We start from the raw sequence: 22,910 nt of genomic DNA, 5'->3' as shown, positions 1-22,910 counted from the left end.
CAGTTGTGGACAAGTTTACATCGGGACCACAAAACGCAGCATACAAACAAGGATAAAAGAACATGAAAGATACTTCAGACTTGGCCAACCTGAGAAATCAGCAGTGGCTGAACATGGACTGACACAAACAGAACACAGGGTCTTATTCCAAGACACTGAAAGACTCGACAATTCTACTAACTATTTTGTCAGATTGCACAGAGAGCCATTGAAATTCATAAACATCAGCACAACTTTAACAGAAAAGAAGAGAGTTTAAGAATGAATAGGGCTTAGCTTCCTGTCCTGAAAACCTCCAGACTAACAAAATCTACAGTCCACAATAGCCATGTGGATTAGTTTTGGATTACACACATTAACAGATCACTTCAGGATACAATGGTTCCATATTAACATACCACACCCTCATTAGCACATTATCTTGATACTTACAGGACAATGGTTAGCACATTACCTTTGATACTTTTTGCAGGACAATGATTCAGCTCAAACCCAACCCCTTTCTGACTATATATTACTCTTCCTACACACTTGACACTGAGAGACACTGTCCTTCAGTGTTACTCCTCTGAAGATGCCTGCCACAGCTGCTGGCGAAACGTCAGGAAAGAAAATACCAAGACCACGGTCACACAGCCCAGATAACCTACAAGAACCGGAATGTATCCTGTATTTTTTGGATTATTGCTTATTGTAGGATGAAACAGTGTTAAGCAAAGAGTGTGAGGTACTGACAGGGATTGACGGCTCTCTTTCAAATAGTTTCTTTAATTTGACCCCTTTAGTGTATAAACCTATCAGAAACAAAAATTCAATAAGTAGTTGTCTCATGATTGTTGTTACAAAAACATAATAGCTAGCATAAAACAAAATTAATTCAATTGGAAAAGCCAAAAATGATGACCGTCCCTTTCTGATTATCACCGCCCTCTACACCTACCAATGAATAAACAGCACTTCTCCAAAGTAATGGACGTACACATACATTTACTGTTCCCCAAGCCAACTGATTCACCCAATAAAACTACTGAAAGTTGAAGAAAATTAATTTTGAATTCAGAGTAACAAAATTTTTTTTTAGCTGAATAGTGCAGTGAAATATATGATGGTAGAGTTAAGGGGGAGGGCTAAAGGGTCCATAATATGACCTACAAGTTCACTTATGAACAGTAAAACATCCCCCCTTAAAAAAAAAAAAAACACCTCTGTGTGACAAAGAAAATACACACAAGCATATGGGAAAAGGGGAAAACCCCACCACTTCACTGCTAATACTAATTGCTGAGATGGAGAAAAGGTGTGACACTGAGATTCTCACTTGCACACAATTGCTTGCTATGCTTGTCCCCACCCCTCAATAACTTTGTTTATTATACCATAGCATTAACACTCCCTTCCCCCTTTACCACTCATTGTTATTTATTTATTCCATCTGAAAGATTCAGCTTGGCTTAGTGCTAGTAGTCCAAACATTTTGACACACAGCAATCAAGGGTTATTCTTACATGAACAGGCAGAACATTTTAGTGTCTTCTTTGGGCACTAATTTAGGCTTCACTCAGTTCACCAAGCAGTACGGTATATTTATTTTGTTTGTAACATTTTTAAAGCCACCAATACATAATGCTCAAAACTTATACATTAAAAAAAACTACTAACAACACTATTTGTAAAATACATACAATTTAAAATGACTAAAAGCACCATTCCAACAGGCAACAAAATAACTTAATAGCAGCATCAGAATAAATTCCTATTCAATACAAACTCACACACTTACATTTTTTAAAAATATAATCTTAATTAAATCTTTTTTTAAATAATCTTAATCTGACGTTTGAAGGTGAAGACTGAGGGGGAAATAGAGGAATGGGATTCCATAGTCTGGGTGCAATTACTGAAAGTCCTGTCCCATGTACCCAGCAATCTCCTTGCTTTCACCAGGCAGCAAGCCCGTAAGAAGAGGAAAACAGAGATGGATGGGGTGGTTCTTAAAATACCCTTGTGCCTGAATCCATTTAAGGCTTGCAGAGTCCTCACCACCATTTTCAATTATGCCCAGAAACAAAGTGACATCTAATGTCATTGACACAATGGGGAGGAGAGTGTGGCTCACTGGTAGAGTATCTGCTTTGCACACAAGGAGGTCCCAGGTTCAATCTTCAGCTAAACGAATCAGGTAGCAGGTAATGCAAAAGATCTTTCCCTGAAATCCTGGAGAGTTGTTGTCAGAGCAGGCAAAACTGACCTTGATAGACCAATGGCCTGACTCTGTATAAGGCTTTTGCAAGTGTTCAATTCTGGGGTCATATGATCTTGGCAACAGGATTCTCATCATCACACTTTGAATCGTTGTTTTTGAACCTTTTTTAGAGGCATTCCTACTTAGAGGACACAAGGACATAAAAAAGCCATGCTGGATCAGACCAAGGCCCATCAAGTCCGGCAGTCTGTTCACACAGTGGCCAACCAGGTGCCTCTAAGAAGCCGACAAACAAGAAAACTGCAGCAGCATTGTCCTGCCTGTGTTCCACAGCACTTTTGCTTCAATAGTCCCACCTGGCTTCATTTAAGGTTAAAGGTTACTGTGGCCAGTCGGTAGCCTTTAGGGAGGCTGCAGCTGTTGAATGACACAAAACACTGCTAGCTGCCTCAGCAATATTTTTTAAGCACAGATGAACCCGGAAATACTTCCAAGTTGCTATGCTATTTCTTCAGCAGCAGACCATCCCTGACCAACATTAGCAGTCCGTCAGTCCAGTAACTTACTGTCCAACAGTTCTCCTTTCTTGTCCAGAGGTTTCAGCTTGTTTGTCTACATCCAGACCTTAAGGACTCCAGCATGACTCAGGATTTCAACTGACCTCAACAGGCCAATGATTGGTACAGAATGCCACAGCTATTAATCAAAAGCTAGACAGATCATGCATATTACACCCATTCTGGTTTCATTGGGCAGCTGGGTTGGTGCAGGGTATCTACAGGGTAACTGAGTCTAAAGCTGGGCTAGCAGCTAGACTTAAGAGTTCAACTGGGAAGGGGCTGTGGCTCAGTAGTAGAGCCTCTGCTTGCCGTGCAGAAGGTCCCAGGTTCAATCCTCGGCAGTTAAAGGGACTAGGCAAGTAGGTGATGTGAAAGACCTCTGCCTGAGACCCTGGATACCTGCTGCCAGTGTGAGTAACCACTGGCTTTGATGGGCCACTGGCTTCGATGGGCCAAGGGTCTGATTCAGTAGAAGCAGCTTCATGTGTTCAACTGGAGTTACAAATCCTTGTGCAGGAGACAACCTGCATTGACACACGCTCACTCCCAAACCTATGTTTTAATATCTTGGTTGGATTCCCTCCCCCCAAGCAACTTTTTTTGCTACATTTTAATCGACATATCTGAATGCAACATAAGGGCAAGTTTCAGTGGTTAACAGTGTCATGGTCAAACCCAACATAAAAAGCTACTGCCAACAATGCTAATACTGTGGTTATTCAGTGCACTTCACCAGATTCCTGTTTCATTTATGAGTCATGTTATTAGAGAATAAAAGCACAACTCTGCATTTTAAACAGTTCTGCAAATTACACATATCCTATAGTAAGTTACACTGAGTGTCTACAAATTGACTGGTACTCTTTTCAGTGAAACGGCATCTATAATTTCAGAGGGGGTGGGTGGAAAATCACTTAGACTAAATAGATAAGTCTTTAACAGCCTTTTCATTTCCAGCAAAACAAACATATTAAAAACAAAAATGTTACCATTCAATTGTACAGCAAGCTATAGCTTAGGGATCCATTTCCAATTGTTCTGTGTTTATATTGGCTTTGGCTATGAAAAGGAAAGGAGACGTCCAATTTTGCTTAACAAGTTTAGCAAATATTTCTTTCTCAGTAAAATCTGGTGAACCAACAACGCTAGAAATCTGGGAACCACAGGTCCCAGCAGAATTACAGTAAGTAAATTAACAACAAAGCAAAACTAGATTTGTGTGGAATAAGTGACAGTATAGACAGACTTTCCCCCTTTAAAGTGATTGATTTCCTTACTCTCCTGTTTTCTCCTTGACATCGTAATCATATAACACAGGAAGTCAGTGAATATATAGCAGTGAGGGTATCACAAGGAGGTGTGTATATGAAGGCCTAGTATGCATCAAGCCTGTACACCCATATCTAGTAGGTCTCAATGTAGTGAGTGCTGACACAAATGTTCCTCCATACCAAAAACAAAACAAAATCCTACAAAGAGCAAACTAACATGTTCATAAGAAGGGTTCTAGATAGGGTTGCCAACCTCCAGGTACTAGCTGGAGATCTCCTGCTATTATGACTGATCTCCAGCCGATAGAGATCAGTTCACCTGGGAAAAAGGGCCGCTTTGGCAACTGGACTCTATGGCATTGAAGTCACTCCCCAAACCCCATCCTCCTCAGGCTCCACCCCAAAAACCTCCCACCGGTAGTAAAGAGGGACCTGGCAAACCTAGTTCTAGTGTAGCCTTCTACTCATATGCTATGTATATACAACTGTTTGTACTGAGGCACATTCAACTATAACAAGTCACCATCTCTAGTGGAAGTTGTACAGCTAGGCACTCCTTAATGAAAATCAAATAAAAAAGAAAGAAGGAAATGATTCTCAACTGAGTACCTACCATGATAAAATCCCCTACCTAGCTCTTTCCATCACCAACAAGTAAACATGATTTGTTTACAATGAGCATAGTTAAAAAGTATACAAATCATGGTTATTGATATTTGATAATTCTGATTTCAACTTGTGTAAAAAGTAAGAAATATTTTGTTACAACTGATGACAAGGTTTTATCTGGGAAACGAAGGCAAGTAGATACACAACATCCAAAAAGTGGCCTCTGATGAATAAAATCATGTTTGGGCTGGCTGTCGAAATCCAACTTATTATGCAGCTGCGTGTAGGTCTGAAGAGTGGTTACAAGTAGGTGGATGCACAGAGAGAAAGAAGGTAAAACCCAGGTATCCAGAAACACAGAAAATCTGGGTTACTCTAAGGCATCCTTGAAAATATCTACTTAGTGGATTTCCACTCCTTCAGGTGTGTTGCTGTGTAGTTTTGTCTATGCTGCCCAACACATTGTCTTGCTCCTCCTGCAAGGAGATAAGAGTGGTACACACTGGGGTGTCTCCCCCTTTCCACAACCACTGTATTTCTCTCAACACTTACACCTACCCAATTTGTCCTCACAATTCTCTTCTAAGGTATGTTAGGCTGAGAGAGACTTACTGGCCAAAGATCTTACTGTAACTTGTACGGCTATAGGGAGTTCAGCCCATGACACTCATGTCCTAACTAGTACAATGTAGGGTACGTGGCCTATAGGTGGCCTATAGGTGGGCTGGCACACCACCACCTAGCCACAAGGCCTTGTTCCTGACGGGCTGGCAGACCACCGTCAGGGCATTGCCATAGCATACCCAAGGCCTTGCTCCCGACGGGTTGGCATACCACCGTACCACACAAGGCCTTGGGCTAGTCAGGCGTACTGCGTCAGTTAGGCTGCCCCTCAGCAGAGGGGTTTAGAACAATAGACAAAGGCTTCTAGTTCCTGCTATCTCTGCCGCTGCCATGGTTACTTACAACAGTTGCAAGTTACAAGCAGATTATTTACTACTTCCTATAAATAAAGCGCAGCTCTGTGACCAGCTGTCTGTTTTCCTTGACACCGAGTCTTTGTCTTCACTCTCTCAATTCCCACATCTGGTGACCCTGACGTGATTCACTGGATCCCGCCCGCTTACCACGACTGGAAAAGGTTTACGAGTACTCTCAGTTCTTTGGCTCCCTCAGCTCATCGGCTCCCACAGCTTTGGCTCCCATTGGTAAGTATGGGTGAAACATTATCTTCAGAGCAGGTAAAGCATGCTGAAGAACTTCATCAATTGGTGAGACATAGCGGGGACTCAGTGTCGACAGCAGACCTTAAGGATCTCCTTCGGGAGATTGATTGTCAGTGTCCCTGGTATCCTCAGGAAGGCACTTTCAAATCAGGAGACTGGGAAAAGATAGGAAGGGAATTGAAGGGTGAGCCCCATGCACCAGTGCAATTTATTCTTGCCTGGCAAAAGGTTTCTGGAGCTGTCTGCGCTGGGACGCCAGCGGACAACATGCTCTTGAAACCTGCTATGGAGGTGACACCGCCCCCCTATCCGGCTCTCCTCCCTGCAGCCTCGTCTTTGGCTCCCTTATCTCCTTCTCCCGCTTGTCCACCGCCTCGATCAAAAGTGGCGTTGGCAGTCCAGGCAGCCCGCTGTAATGGGGACCTGGATCTTTCCGAAGAGTGGGAGGGAGATCCACCTGCGTAAATCTTTCTCTGCCTTGAAACAAAGTCCCAATGAGTCATATGCAAGTTTTGTAAATCGGCTTAAAAATACCATCTCACTGTTTTCACTGCCAAAAGCCCAATCACTTTAGGAGTAAGTGCCGAGCCCCCGGTGGGGGAGCCTACCGAGGGAGTGGTGCTAACACTCCTAACTCTATGTTGCACAAGCACTTCAACAAACCCTCCCTGGAGAGGTTGCCCTTGTTTCCATGCGTGCTGAGGCTCCTCCTGGCACATACCTGGCCTTACCTACCTGTGCAGCCCAGCAACAGGGGATCAATGTACCACCAGACAAGGTTGTGGTCCAGGACAATTGTATTTGTTGTTTTGCAGTGTTGGAGCGCTCTTCCTTTGAATTTAAAGGAAGGTGCTTCCTGTGTGCACCTTGTGCCGCTCCCGCCCTCGGGAGTGGACAAGGGAGATTTTCTTCTGATTCCTTACAGATTGCCTTGGTCACCGAGAACATCTGGCACCAGAAACCAATCCGTGAGTATAAGGTACAAGGTAAAAAATTAAGAGGTCTTCTCGATACTGGTGCTAATGTTTCTGTGATCACCCCTCAGGATTGGGACCCCTCCTGGCCTCTAGAACGGTCAGCTGCTGTCTGGGGGGTGGGGGGTTCCACGCCGGCACAGCAAAGTGCTCGGCCTCTCCTTGTCACTACCACAACTGACCAGCTGGTGGGGTACGTGACTCCAATTGTCGTCCCACTTAAAGTCAATCTTTGGGGGCGAGACCTTTTGTCTCAGTTGGGGGCTACTTTAGTCACTAATGACTAAGCCTCGTGCCCTTGCCTTATCATGGCTTTCTACAGACTATGTGTGGATCGACCAATGGCTACTGCCTGGTGAAAAATTGGAAGCTTTGCAACGCCTAGTTGCAGGGTCATTTGGTTCCTTCCACCATTCCCTACAATACTCCAGTGTTCGTCATCAACAAAAAAATCTGGCAAATGGCGTTCAAAGCATGATTTGCGCGCCATCAATAAAATTATCAAACCTATGGGTGCCTTACAGTGTGGCTTGCCCAACCCGAACATGATCCCTCGTAATATGGCTATCATTGACCTTACAGCCTCAGGATCAAAAATATTTTGCCTTTAAAATTAGCAGTCACATTGTCTATAAGTCCATTTTTGTGCATAAATTAGGTCACCTCACACTCCCAAAATATCCATAAGTGTCTGCAACAGCAATAGCATGCACCAGATGCTCAAAAATCACATCTCCAGGCCATTCCGGGAGAATCTCCAGGCCATTCCGGGAGAATCTCCAGGCCATTCCGCGAGACACCCCCATGTCCATATTCTGGTGGAAGTTATGAAGGTTATAATATGTACAAATAGTGTAGAGAAAATAATGAATTTACTATGTAGTTCTTCAAAGGAAGGTGGGAACATGAGACTGCAGCTCATGGTACACGTGGTAAGATGGAATCTTAATAACAAAGTCAGTGAAAGAAATGGATTGTATAAATAATGTGAATGATTCTACAGTGGTAACTATGTTTAATTGGACTACATCTGCATCGAAGCAAATAACAGCAGAAGTTTCCCACCAGCCATTAAAATGTATATATTTGAATGTTTATGCTGTCTTTGTGGGTGTGACACCCAGGGCACTTTGGCCTCTGGATCTGCATGCCATAAACCTTTCCCCCTCTTTTTCTCTCCTGCTCTCTGTTTCTCTGCTACACACTTCACTCAGTGTGCCTAAACAGCACACAAACACATTCACATTCTTAAAGTTGCAACAATTCTATGCCAGCCAGCTCGCTGTACTCCCTTCCCGTTGCTACGGCAAAGACTTTCAGTAGCATCTCCTGACCAAAGTATTAGTTGTTTAAAAGGTTCTATTGTTCCTTGGAAATAACTTTCTGTGCTTAAGTCAACTGCAGTTCTAACACTTTTTGTCCTTTTAGGGTCCCTCTGTATGGGCCCATTTTATTTTTGCGTTTTGCAGTTCTATACTAAAATTAATGGAAATTATAAAAAATCTCCACATTTTTTTTCTTTTGCTTAGTCTTTTTTTTTACTTTTTCAAATACTTCTGAAAATTTGTTTCATGTTTGTCACATTGGTCTTTTTCCTCATGTATGCAGTCAATCTCATCTCCGATAGTTTGTATGTCTGTAATGTTATTTCTCAGGTTGAAGGGAGCTACGTCTCTCCTTCCTGTGATGACAATCTCCTAAGTCTGTTCATTGCTTTGCGCAATCAATTGGCAAAGCGCACTGGATTGCTGTTTGTTGCTCATATTCGCAGTCGTCAGCCCTTTCCTGGCATCATCTCTGAGGGAAATGCACGGGCTGACTCCGTTGTTTCCTATGCAGCTCTCTCCCCCATTGAGAGCCATGGCATGCATCACCAAAACGCCAAAGCCTTGGCGAAACAATTTCACTTGCCCCTTGCAGAAGCCTCTGCCATCATTCAGCAATGTCCTCAGTGTGCTGGACAGGCTTCCTTTCCTTCCACTGGTGTCAACCCTCGAGGTTTTGGAGCCAATCAATTGTGGCAAATGGATGTTACTCAGTTTTCTTCATTTGCTCCCTGGAAATGTCTCCATGTGGTTGTGGACACCTACTCTGGTTACCTGTTTGCTACTCCCCACAAGGGTGAGAAAGTTAAGCATGTTTGCGCCCATTTAATTCGTGCCTTTTTGGTTATGGGTGTTCCCTCTGCTCTGAAAACAGGACAATGGCCCTGCCTATTGTTCCTCCGCCTTTGCTGCCTTTTGTGATCGGTGGCAAGTGCGCCATACCTTTGGCATCCCATATAATTCCACGGGCCAAGCCATCGTGGAACGTGCCAATGGCACTCTCAAAAGAATGCTTGAAAAATTGAAAAAACAAGGGGGAGTTGGCCTCTCCCTCTTGGACAGAGAGGGCCTACTAGCTCAGGCTCTCTTTACCCTCAACCATCTTAACCTTCTCTCTTTTAATTCAAAATTTGTTACTAGGACTCAGCGGCACTTCCAGACTGACGTGCCGCTGCCACAGCCCCTGGTGCGCTACCGCCGCCTCCCCGACCCCCGCTGGCACGGGCCGGTGCCTCTCATCACGTGGGGCCGGGGCTACGCTGCAGTCCAAACATCTACCGGACCGTTGTGGGTGCCTGCACGGTGTGTTCGCCCTGATCTCCATGGCGTGGCATCAGAGTCTCCCCAACCCGAGTCCTCAAGCCAACCCGATTCCTCACTTCCGCCTTCAGTTGGTGGACCCTGAGCCTATGGCCGAGAGGAGTCGTGGTCGTCGCAGATCGAGCCCTCCAGTAACTTGGGGGCCCTCAAAGGCTTGTCTGAGCAAGCCCAACAGGAGTTGGCTAAGCAGCACCTGCCTATGACCCCAGAGAACTTCCTGGCTGCTGTTTTTGCTCAGCTGACTGTGAACTCAGTTATGATCATCTTGTGTTTTTGCCTCCTGAGCTCTGGGGTGCAGGGGGTTAAGCATGAGTCCTCTGCTCCGAACTTATGGGTTCGTCATGCTTCTTACATGTTTGCTTTTCATGGCAAGAACGTTTCTCTGATTTATGAGCCTCCTCTCTCTGCCTCTGCTATGTCCTTTTTGCCTACTCCCTTTAACTCTCCTGAACTGGTTCTGTCTGAACTACAACATTTGAACCACTCCATGCTGTTTGCCTCCACCACTGACCCTCACTGGAACGGTACTCCTTTCCAAAGGTTTCGCTTTCATCGCTACCTACCTGGGTTGTGCTTCTGTTGTTATGCTAGCAATCCTCTGTTTTCCCACTGGACTTATAAGATTGCTGCTGATCAGATGTGGGGAAATAATGCAGCCAATTATACTGCTTGTTCTGACCGCTTTTACCTTTGGGGTACCTTTAACTCTTCTTTCCAACCCAATTTCCATCTCATGAACACTACCACACAACAGTTGTATCACCGTTTACCGATGTTTTCCCCAAATGCTTCCCTGCTCACATCCGGAAGCATTTGTGGCAATTGGCTCATCCGCGATCCCAACCTTTGGTTCTTTTGGGGGTCAGGGTGGGCTACCAACTATCATCCTGAAAAATATCAGTGTGCAGCTCTTGGGTATCTTACCTTGCCAGTCCAAGTCCTGGATGCTTCTGGGACACCTTTAGCCAATCACAAAGTGAGGCGTGCCGCAGCGGCCCCCCTTGGCCCCGGGTGTTCCGATGAGGTTATTGTGGACACCCAACTCAGTGGGGGAAGCGACTGGGGTCGCGCCATAGGGGCTGGTCTTACTGGGATTTTGACTCTGGGGAGCTACCCAGGGATCATTGCCCAGGAGAACCGCCGTTCCATCTTAGGCCTCACTTGTAGGTTAGAAATGACTGTCAATGCTACAAGCCGCCTGATTCAAGACTTGCAGCAGGAAATTTCTGAATTGCACCAAATCGCCTTACAGCATCGCTTTGCCTTAGATTTTCTCCTGGCTCGACAAGGTGGGTTTTGTAAAATTGTTGGTCAGGCAGGTTGCAAGGTCACATTCCATGATCTCAACAAAACCATTGAGGACGAGCTGGAGAAATTGCGTCATATGCTCACTAACAATGTTATTACTTCCGGAGCTCCTGGTCTTTTTGATTGGTTGACCAGCTGGCTACCTGACTTTGGGTGGCTGCGAGCAACTTTTTTAGCGTTACTTGGAATCATTGCTGGTTTTATTGCATTGGGGTGCTTTGTCCAATGTCTTCCTGGTCTTTACAATATGTGTGCTTTCTCTAAGGAGCATGTTCAACGTCGTGTTATGTACTACGCATATCATCAGCTTAAAACAAAAAAGGGGGAGCTGTAGGGTACGTGGCCTATAGGTGGCCTATAGGTGGGCTGGCACACCACCACCTAGCCACAAGGCCTTGTTCCTGACGGGCTGGCAGACCACCGTCAGGGCATTGCCATAGCATACCCAAGGCCTTGCTCCCGACGGGTTGGCATACCACCGTACCACACAAGGCCTTGGGCTAGTCAGGCGTACTGCGTCAGTTAGGCTGCCCCTCAGCAGAGGGGTTTAGAACAATAGACAAAGGCTTCTAGTTCCTGCTATCTCTGCCGCTGCCATGGTTACTTACAACAGTTGCAAGTTACAAGCAGATTATTTACTACTTCCTATAAATAAAGCGCAGCTCTGTGACCAGCTGTCTGTTTTCCTTGACACCGAGTCTTTGTCTTCACTCTCTCAATTCCCATAGTACAACACTCTGCAAACTCGTCCACAGGATGCTATGGTTCTCAGTGGAGCACTGATGCAGGGAGCTGCACTCCCCCCCCCTTTCACTTTGAAGGCTCTAAAAGTCTGTCAATGAAAGTTCTGTTTAAGGCTTGTGGTTAGGTACCATGGAGGTGCCTAACAGTTTGCCCTGACACATGTGCATGGGCACTTTGCCAATGCAGTGCTGGCTTTGGATGATGTGAACAGCAAATAGCAAAGCTGCTCCAAGGTGAGACAAAGTCATACAGTTTGAATCACATGGCTTTGTGTGATTCTGGGCACCACAATTTAAGAAGGATGTAGCTGGAATGTGTCCAGAGGAGGGCAACGAAGATGGTGAGGGGTCTGGAGACTGAGTCCTATGAAGAAAGGTTGAAGGAGCTAGGTATGTTTAGCCTGGGGAGGAGATGACTGAGAGGGGATATGATAACCATCTTCAAGTACTTGAAGGGCTGTCATATAGAGGATGGTGTGGAGTTGTTTTCTGTTGCCCCAGAAGGTCGGACCAGAACCAGTGGGTTGAAATTAAATTAAGTGTTTTCGGCTAAACATTAGAAAGAACTTTCCGACAGTTAGAGCAGTTCCTCAGTGAAACGGGCTTCTTCGAGAGGTGGTGGGCTCTCCTTCCCTGGAGGTTTTTAAGCAGAGGCTAGATGGCCATCTGTCAGCAATGCTGATTCTGTGAACTTAGGCAATCATGAGAGGGAGGGCAAGAAGGGTTGTGTCAGTGATTGGCTCTTGTGGCCCTTTCTTACATGCCCGGGGTAATGCTGATCACCACTTTGGGGTCAGGAAGCAATTTTCCTCCAGGCCAGATGGGCCAGGTATCCGGGAGGGTTTTTTGCCATCTTCTGGGCATGGAGCAGGGGTCCCTGGGGTGTGTGAGGGGAAGGTAGTTGTGAATTTCTTGCATTGTACAGGGGGTGGGACTAGATTACCCTGGAAGTCTCTTCCAACTCCATGATTCTGTGATTCTTTGACTTATTTATAATATGTAGATCTCTTATAACCTCAAGGCCCTGGTGCTTTTATGCTGAAGAAACAAGCTTCCCTTACTCTAAATGTGAACTATGAGATTCTACCTTCATTTACAAGTAAACAAATTAGTGGCTGGCTGCTGACATTTGTAATCCTGGATGCCTAGCGCTAGAAACCTAAAATACATGCTCTTTCTCATACAAATTAATTAAAAGTTTTTGGTTTCAGCTTCTCTTGGGATGATACAAGAACAAAACAGCCCCAAACCAGAAAGCAAGAGGAAGACAACTCAGGAACAGATGGGCTGGGAATGCCAATTACCAAATCTTAATCAAGCTCTACCTGCCTTTTATTGCCTTAGCAAAAGAAGTCACTGAACCACTGAACATTTCCACTGACAGTAGGGGAGACTTTTGCTATTTTCCATTCTTCCATCAAAGACTTCCAACTCCCCCTCGTGCTGTACCTGCTCTTTGCAACACAGAGATAGGGTTTTCCTTGGTTTTTAGCAAATTAATGTGTTCAATCTATACCAAAACTGGGGGGGGGGGGGAGAGAAACAAATATACCAAACATGTACATCTCTATTGGATTTCTCATTGGATCTCCCATAGATTGGTGTTTGGTCTGATTTGCAATTGTATGGAAGAGGACCAAGAGTTGATACTAATATCCTTTCTAAAAGAATTTGGCAATCAGCCTTAAAAACATAAGAAGAGCCATGCTGGATCAGATAAAGGCCCATCAAGTCCAGCAGTCTGTTCACACAGTGGCCAACCAGCAGCCTCTAGGAAGCCCACAAACAAGATGACTGTTTCACATCACCTAATATATTGGGTATGCTCCCCAATATTAAAAAATATTGTCGAAGGCTTTCACGGTCAGAGTTCATTGGTTCTTGTAGGTTATCTGGGCTGTGTAACTGTGGTCTTGGTATTTTCTTTCCTGACGTTTCGCCAGCAGCTGTGGCAGGCATCTTCAGAGGAGTAACACTGAAGGACAGTGTCTCTCAGTGTCAAGTGTGTAGGAAGAGTAATATATAGTCAGAAAGGGGTTGGGTTTGAGCTGAATCATTGTCCTGCAAAAAGTAACAAAAGTAATGTGCTAACCATTGTCCTGTAAGTATCAAGATAATGTGCTAATGAGGGTGTGGTATGTTAATATGGAACCATTGTATCCTGAAGCGATCTGTTAATGTGTGAAATCCAAAGCTAATCTGCATGGCTATTGTCTACAGTCAACAATAGCCATGCAGATTAGCTTTTGATTTCACACATTAACAGATCACTTCAGGATACAATGGTTCCATATTAACATACCACACCCTCATTAGCACATTATCTTGATACTTACAGGACAATGGTTAGCACATTACCTTTGTTACTTTTTGCAGGACAATGATTCAGCTCAAACCCAACCCCTTTCTGACTATATATTACTCTTCCTACACACTTGACACTGAGAGACACTGTCCTTCAGTGTTACTCCTCTGAAGATGCCTGCCACAGCTGCTGGCGAAACGTCAGGAAAGAAAATACCAAGAGCACGGTTACACAGCCCGGATAACCTACGAGAACCAATGAACTCCCCAATATTATTCCACAGTGTATCTATCCTTAGTTTAAAGGTACCAATGTCTTTCTGATTATCTGTCCAAATGGCCATAAACTGTTTCTTTATCCCTTCTAATATGTGAAGAATATGATATTCCAAAAACAAGAGAGTCATTTCTGCCCATTAACAGCCATTAAGACTCATTTTTGCTCCACAATCACTCACCAGTTGCCAAGTCAGCCAAAACCCTAATGATAGGCCCTGGCTATAGCAAAAACTGCACAGTTGACAACGGCTAAATTTAGTTTTGCTATTAAATTCTTTAGGTGTATGGTGTATGGGCTATTCAACCTCAATAAAGCGAAGTAATGATATACCCATTCATAATACTGAAGATAGACAATTTGTAACAGTAAGCTCGACAGCTAGGTGTATAGAATAAAATTAAGATATAAAAAACCAAACCATGTATTATCAAGAAAAAAAACCACATTCAATTTTTCAAAAGATGTGGTATTGGTGTGGGCTTACCGTGAAAATGAACTGGATTTCACACAGAGCTCTAATTGCACTGAAATGGTTTTTACTCAGTCATGTGAGTTAAGTCCAATTTGTTAACAGATGAACTCTGGCAAACTGGAAACCACTGTTTAGCATAACTCAGCATCCCAGGACCTTTGCATGCCATTTAACTTTGCAAAGAACTAAAGCTACGTTGTAGTGCTTTGTTTTGATTTAATGAGCTCTTGAAACTTAGTAAGCCTTTTATGCTCTAAATTGCTAGGCTACCGGGTACATTTTTATTTTAGAGCGTATGGAAAAATCATATCTTATATCCAGTGTGTTAACTGTGAGCAAGATGTTATGTCCACATATCTAGGGAGGTTCGATATTCAAGCAAAGGAAATGAAGGCCAAAGGGTAAAATAATGCCCTGCTCAAATAAAAGGTAGCATTGCTAGGGTGAGAATTTCTCAGTCAATAATTTGTTAAGTGCATCTGGTTTGTAGCAGCGCCACTCTCGGTGGAAACACGTCAAAAGAATGTTCAATTGGCCACTGAAATCCTTAGCATAGAAAAGGAGAACAATGACTCTTGTCAACAAGTCACTCAGAGGTGTTTTTTTTAAGGTCCAAAACAGATCTCAGAAATAGTCTGAACCTACCAATGAAAGGTACTGATCAATACCAATGAAGCAAGTTAAAAACATCGATATCACCATCATAGTTAAATGCAGGCCACTTGCATATGAAACTCAGTGCCATTTTGAATTAATGTACAAAAGTCAGAAATACAGAAGGGGGGAACGTTTTTTTTGTTTAAATGACACTTTACCTGCAAGGCACAACATGAATGATTGCAGCACGAGCAGTTCCCATAGCAACCTCATTTTCAGTTTCGGAGGTCAGAGGAGGCCCGAGTCCAATATGTAGCGATAGGAATGCTGTTTCTTTTCAGTTTTATACACTCTTTAATCTGTAGGGATACAAAGAGATATATTACAATGAGATTTAGGATTACAGCTCCTTATGCTCTTTGAGATTCTCTCCATATGATCTGAAAGACATTTACACCTGAAGGAAAACAGAGAAGCCATTACCTTAAGTCATTCAGAGAGGGAGGATACAATAACTCTTTTGAATCATGGACTTCAGGTGGTTGGTTTTTTTTAGGCTAGCGTGTGAGAAAGAGACGTTTATATGTAGAACAAAAACTTCTGCCTCACAAGGAGAAGGCCAAACGCTCTCCTGATGGTCTTAGATCTGCTCACTTATCTTTTCAGGGCCTTATACAGGCCATGTTAACCTCTCTGCCTCAATGTTCCCATCTCACCGAACCGGTAAATGGTTTTGTAGTTAATTGTGTTTGGAAAAAATCGTTTGAAGATTAAACTCTGCTAAGCATATATCATCCCACTTAAAAAAAACACACACAAAAAAACCTTGGCAGCTTTGAAGTGGTTCCTACTACAGCAAGTTAAATGGTCACAAGGATAGCACACAGGTCCCAGATGATAAATGCACTTCCGTATACAAAGCCAGGGTCAGCCATTAGAGGATAGCAAGATATCCCTCTTTACCCTGGAAGCCCAGGGCACAGCTTCCCCATTGCTCATGGCCATCCAGCTGTGCAGATAGCCCGAGATTAACTGCCACACTTTAAGTCAAATCACTTGCATGACAGAATGTTTTTTTCCTGGTAGACCTGTGGGGCAGTGAGGGGGTCAGCATGTCGGCAAAACACTTAAACTCTTTGAACAATTTGACTGGAGGTAATTTATTTTCGGAAAACCACGATTCCATTCTGTATCCAATTTTTTTAAAGGCACTTCCCTTATACCCAAGCTTCAAGAAAGGACACCTGCAACAAAGGGACTTTTCCCTAAAAACTTAGAATATGAATTTTATTTCCCTCTCCCAATCTTTGAATTTTAAGTGATATTTGAGACCCTTTAAATAATCCATGATAATACCATATATAGGGAGAGAGCTTTTATAAAAGATATATATCCTGATATTCTGAATCCATACCAGGCATTTTAGACTAAAGATTTAAATCCATGTAATCATATGTTTTCATCATTTAATCATCTCCCTGATGTCTGGAAATTAAAGAGCCTTTCATATTTATAAGACAAACTGTGTGCCTAATAGAAAGTGAAGTGGTATCATTAGAGATCCCTGCCTGCTTTTGTAAGTTTAAATTGCTCAAATTCTAATAAAGTCAGGTTTAGTGTGCTGAGAAGACTACGAATTCTTATCTTCTAATCTGCCAATGCAACGGAAGGGCAAGAAGACTAATGGAATATATCCCAATACTCTGACATGCATGGGGATTAGGCTGATTGTAGATAAGTAGGAAAGTGCTGATCAACAGAACCTAATAACAATGTAAGTGAATGATTACAACATTTGTTATAAAGGGCATGCTACAGACTCTACTAAATTGTACACAACATTCATCAGCTTCTCTCTAATAACATTTGAAAGAATCACTGTATATAATAGTACACTGAATGGCGATTAGGCAAGCAGCAAAACCCACACACAAGAAGAAGAAGAGTTGGTTTTTATATGCTGACTTTCTCTGCCACTTAAGGGAGAATCAAACCGGCTTAAAATCACCTTCCCTTCCCCTCCCCTCAACAGACACCCTGTGAGGTAGGTGAGGCTGAGAGAGTGTGACTAGCCCAAGGTCACCCAGCTGGCTTCGTGTGTAGGAGTGGGGAAACAAATCCAGTTCACCAGATTAGCCTCCGCCGTTCATGTGAAGGAGTGGGGAATCAAACCCAGTTCTCCAGATCAGACTCCACCGCTCCAAACCACCATTCTTAACCACTACACCACGCTGGGATCTGTTTCTCTACGTACTCAGACTTTTCAGGTACTCAGAAAAAAACTATTACTTTTTCAATTAACCCCCATAAGAAATTTGGATCCATTTCAGTCTGGATTCAGGCATTGGTTTGGGATGGAAATGGCTGTGATTGACCTGACTGATGATCTTTGCCAGGAGAGTGATGCAGCTCTTGGCAGCTTCCAACACCCTTGATCATAGAATCTGTCTGGATCCCCTTTGGGGACGGGGAACACTGTTCTGCAGTGGTTCCACTCCTATTTCAAGAGTAGATTTCAGAGTGTGGTGCTTGGGGACTGCTGCTCTAACCCTCAGCCTCTGGCCTACAGGGTTCTCCAAGTTTTCATCTTGAGCCCCAGGCTTTTCAAAGTATAAAGTTGCTGGGAAAGGTCATCTGGAGATTTGTGCTGAGTTGCCACCAAGATGCAGATGATGCTCAGCTCTATCTCGTGCTATCAGCAGATCCCAGAGAGGTTGTGGAAGCTGCAAAAAGGTGCCTAGAGGCAGTTTTGGAATGGATGAGGCTAACAAGCTGAAACGTAATCCAGACAAAATGGTGGTGTTACTGGTGAGGGAAAGGCTTGACCCAGGAAATGGGTCATCCCCTGTTCTGGATGGAGTTGCACTCCTCCTAAAGAAGCAGGTTCGTTGCTTGGGGATGCTTCTATACCCAGGCCTCCTGTTGGATAAACAGAGGCCAATGATGACCAGGGCTGCCTTTCAGCAGCTTCAGATGGTGAGCCAGCTGTGGTCGTTAATAGGCAGAAAAGACCTTGCCACTGCTACATGACCTGCTAGCATCTAGATCAGATTACTGCAAAGTGGTCTGCGTGGGGCTGCCCTTGAAGACAGTCCGGAAGCTGCAGTTTGTACAGAATGCTGCAGCCAGAGGGATGACTGGAATAAGCTGCCACTCCAGTCTTGTTCCGTCTTCACTGGCTTCCAATTTACTTCTGGGCTCAATTTAAGTTGCTGATATTGACCTTTAAAGTCCTCCACAGCCTGGGACCAACATTCTTTAAGGGCCACCTTTTCTCATATGAACCTCTGGTTCACTCTGGTCATTAGGGTTGCAAACTGCCAGGTAGTAGCAGGAGATCTCCTGCTAATTCAACTGATCTCCAGCCGATAGAGATCAGATCACCTGGAGAAAAATGGCTGCTTTGGCAACTGAACTCTATGGCATTGAAGTCCCTCCCCTCCCCAAACCCCGCCCTCCTCAGGCTCCGCCCCAAAAATCTCCCGCTGGTGGCGAAGAGGGTTCTGGCAACCCTACTGGTCATCCTGTGGAGGGCCTGCTTTCTCTGCCTCCAGTATCAGAGGCTAAACAGGTGGCAACCTGAGAAAGGTCTTTCTTGAATGCGGCACCAAAACTTTGAAACTTCCTCTCCAGGATGTCTGTCTCCTTTGATCGGTATGTTCTACCAGCCGGTGAAGACTTTGTTTCGTCTTTAGCAATTATTGGCCCTCCTCCCTTGTTCTGGTGTTGTTTTTTTGATGTGTTTTATTTAATTATTTTATCATTTTAAATGTCTTTAATTGTTCAAATGTTTTAATGTTTCTAGGTGTGCCGCCTTGGGGACCCTGAACAGATGGAAAGGCGGCATTAAAATGTTTTATATAAAATCAAGCTATAGGGGAAACTATGCTGGTTGCACTCTTCACTAGCTGATCCCAGAAGGTGGTCCTGGGGGACTGCAAATAAGTCACTTGGAATTTATGCTCTGCAATCCCATAAGGCCCATCTCATCCCACCATGCTGTTTAACATCTACATGAAACTGCTGGGAGAGATTTCCAGGGACTTAAAGTGAGGTACCATCCCTTCATTTCAGTGAGATCAGCTGGGAGTCTGTTTCTGATGGCAAATTTTGCTTTCTACCTAGCCATGCTTTTTTTTGGGGGGGGGAGGGGGGAATCAGAAGCCAACTCCTAGTTATCAGCTGGAAGTTTGGTTCTTCTGGTCCCTATCCTGGAAATTTTGTTTACCAGATCATTTCCCTTACGCCCTCTTCACCCCAAGCTGTTGGCTTGGGCTGCAGATAAAGGAGAGAAACAGTCTCTTTACCCTCTCCATTTTGCAATGCAGAGATTAAAAGTGCAGCTTGGAGGGAAGGGAAGAGAAAGAAACTCTTTCACTGCTATTTTGCAGTGCAGAGATTGAAAACATTGTGACTATCCCTGTGCCAGGCCAAAACATTTATTTTTACCCAAGCTTCTAAACAAAGGAGTTCCATTTTTTTAAAGCTGCTTTTATAGTTTGCTTCTAACCTAAGATCTTATGACTATTACTTGTAAGTGGCCGGATGTTGTCTTAAGCTGTTATGTCTTGTTTATAATTAATAGTTTTATGCTGTTGTTTTTTTATGGGTTTGTTGTTTTGCTTTAACTTTCAGGGTCTCCTTGAATAGGACTCTGGAAAGGCAGCATAAACATTTTCTAAAAGCAGCTTTTTAGAGGCTAAAAATAACAGGAATGTTGAGAGCAGCTGAACCTATTAAAGTTGGTAGAGAAAGCAACAAATTCAAGTCCCTGAGAGAATCCTGGATGGGAAGAAACTGAGGGGTGGAGTGGGATTTCCCAGCTGAACTCTCCCTGTGATTTTCATGGGCCTCCAGTTTGTACTCCAAAATACATCAACGCACCCAGACTTTGTGTGTGTGTGTGTGTGTGTGTGTGTGTGTGTGTGTGAAGTGCCCTCAAGTCGCAGCCGACTTATGGCGACCCCTTTTTGGGGTTTTCATGGCAAGAGACTAACAGAGGTGGTTTGCCAGTGCCTTCCTCTGCACAGCAACCCTGGACTTCCTTGGTGGTCTCCCATCCAAATACTAACCAGGGCTGAGACCCTGCTTAGCTTCTGAGATCTGACGAGGTCAGGCTAGCCTAGGCCATCCAGGTCAGAGCCCCAGACTTTATACATAACATATAATTTAAGCAGTGCTTGTATTCAGATATATTCAGGCTTTCTACCATTATGGAGCTCCCCTCTATAATGATCCTTGTGTATCGGAGGAACAACCCCTGAACATTGTTTTTCATAGCTTATTATTTATAAATATTCATTAAAATTAACGAGTAATCGTCAAATTTTACATTTCGCTAATTTTGAATTTGCAGGTCATGGTGTGACTTAAGCAGGAAAAAAAGTTTTCTCGTAGGAGCAAACCTTTGAATACCAATGCTGGGAGGGGCAGCAGCAGGAGAGGACATTGGCCTCTATGTTTTGTTTGTTTGGTCCTCCATGGCAAGTCCTCCGCCACTCTGTAAAAATATGCTGGACTAGATAGACCACTGCTTTGATCCAACAGGCTCTGCTTGTGTTTTTTGTTTGTTAAATTACCCCAATGTTTCTAAAAAAATAAATTGTATTGATTTTTTTTTTAAAAAATGTTTTTTTAAAGGTATGTTAATATTTTTCACATGCTCCTCGGTGCTGATTATTTTTGCTTGAAAAAGAGATTAAATTAAGCCATTAAAATGTATTTGTTTATTTGCTGGCATAATAGCAATCTTTTATAATTAGACTGTTTTCTTTAGAAAGTGAATTAGCTAGTCTTTGCCACTTTTCCTTATCACAACGTATTTCCCCCATTTGTGAATACCAACTCTGTTATAAGATAATATAAACTTAAGAAAAAGAAATGTAAAGCTTATATGTAAATCTTCCTGATATTGCTGTGCATAAAAAATGCAGCAATGAGCTTGTAATATATTACTCCAGGATGTTCAGACAGGTACTGGAAATTCACCAACCTCGTAGCCTAGTCCCACCTTCTCATGTCATTTCTCATAAATGCCTTTGCTGAAAGAAGGCAATTATTTCCTAGAACAAGTACAGCTTTCAGTGCATTGCTTTCATGGTAAGACATAAAAGCTTTCCCATAAGCCTCACTGGAAATTAACATTTAGTAAGCCATGCCTGCTTCGGCACTTTATGATAAAGTGTGAGTCCCTGACTTGGACATCCAGCAGATTGTGGGAAAGTGACATGACAGAAATGATGCCATTCTTGTACCAATAAGAACAATACCCAATCCTTCAGGGCACCCACTTCTCACTTCATTGTGAGAACTTGTTCTGCACTCCGCAGGCAAGCCTAGTCTGGTCTCCTGGGAAGCAGTGCCCTCAGGTCTAGGTAGTGAGGCTTCAGGGCATTGGCTAGCTGCAAGGAGCTGGAGCACAGGCTTGAACCTAGTGGACCCCTTGATCCGGAAAGGCAGCTGCCCCCAAGTCTCAGCTTAAACAGGCTGGGATGTAATCAGATTCAGCTGCCCTGCTGGCAGGGGTTGATCTCCTTTGTCAGCACTGTGCTTTGGCCAGGATCCTACAAAGAATTATTGTTCTCACTCCCTGGCTCTGGGATGGGGTTGCATGCAGTCAGTCATGCATCTTGCCTTCTTTGGGCCATCGGGGCCGTCTGTCATTGCCATTCCTGCAGAGTGAGTGTATTTCCTGGGGTGGGGGTGGGTATGGGCCCAGGCTCACGTCCTGCCCAGCAGAGGGCTTGTGACCATTTCAGGATGGTGAGGGCTCTCTGGAAGGTTTCAAAACCGGAAAACTTACCTCATTATATCCTTCCCCCCCCCCTGTATGATGGTCCTAGGGCCAAATTCTTAGCAAGAACATTATGTGTCATCATGGTATATTCGGATGAGGATAAAATTTAATTTCTGCTGTCTGACATAGATGCTTATGTAACATACAGGGTTTCTCTGTTTGCCCTAGCAGCAGCAAAAATAAATAAATAAATAAAAATTAAGATCTAAGGTTTCTGAAGGAGATATCAATTAAGTTTAAAATGGTGAGTTAGTACGTTTTGATATCTGTTATAATATTTTAATCACTGATTTGTTTTATTTATATTGCTGTATTACTATGTTTTAGCTATTTGTTGTACATCACTTGGCCTCCCTATCAGGGAATGATCCCCTGCTATTTGTTTCTGTGCTGTCCCTATAATGTTATTATATCTGACTACTGCTGCTTCTTGTGCACCCTTGTTAAGGGAAGATTGAGGACACCATCTTTCAGTATTTCAGATGTATTGTTAATCTCTGATTTTATAGTTTTACGTTGGTTGTATGGCTTGTATGTTCTGTTTGATTCAGTGTCATAGAATATTATTAGCTGTTCTGAGCCTGACCTTGTTTGGAAAAGTGGGATAAAAATGAAATAAATAAATAAAAATAATAATAATAAACAGTACAGTGCTTTCTGGAAGGCTCAGGCAAGATGCCTCTGGTGCTGCTAGACTGTTGTCAGCAGGTGCCTCTGTGGTGCTGGGCCCTCCATGATCCCACTGGTCCTCTTCAGCCACTGGAGTCTAAGGAGGGCAGGGTTTGGGGAGGGGAGGGACTTCAATGCCATAGAGTCCAATTGCCAAAGTGGCAATTTTCTCCAGGTGAACTGATCTCTATCGACTGGAGATCAGTTGTAATAGCAGCAGATCTGCAGCTAGTACCTGGAGGCTGGCAACCCT

At 43.7% G+C, this 22,910-nt stretch overlaps 1 protein-coding gene across 2 annotated transcripts in view; it reads right to left on the bottom strand.

Moving 5' to 3' along the window:
• LOC130482862 (contactin-4) overlaps positions 1 to 22,910 on the bottom strand; it is a 611,972-nt gene that overhangs the window by 328,671 nt on the left and 260,391 nt on the right. For both annotated transcript variants that reach the window (XM_056855739.1, XM_056855747.1), the window contains exon 3: positions 15,411 to 15,551. In XM_056855739.1, the coding sequence (XP_056711717.1) occupies positions 15,411 to 15,465 (55 nt within the window). In that variant the 5' untranslated portion in view covers positions 15,466 to 15,551. The remainder of the gene's footprint in view (positions 1 to 15,410; positions 15,552 to 22,910) is intronic.

This window comes from Euleptes europaea, chromosome 1, assembly GCF_029931775.1.
Source record: "Euleptes europaea isolate rEulEur1 chromosome 1, rEulEur1.hap1, whole genome shotgun sequence".
Lineage (NCBI taxonomy): Eukaryota > Metazoa > Chordata > Lepidosauria > Squamata > Sphaerodactylidae > Euleptes > Euleptes europaea.
Note: the sequence above shows the minus strand (reverse complement) of the source record. Positions and strands in the feature narration are given on the sequence as shown.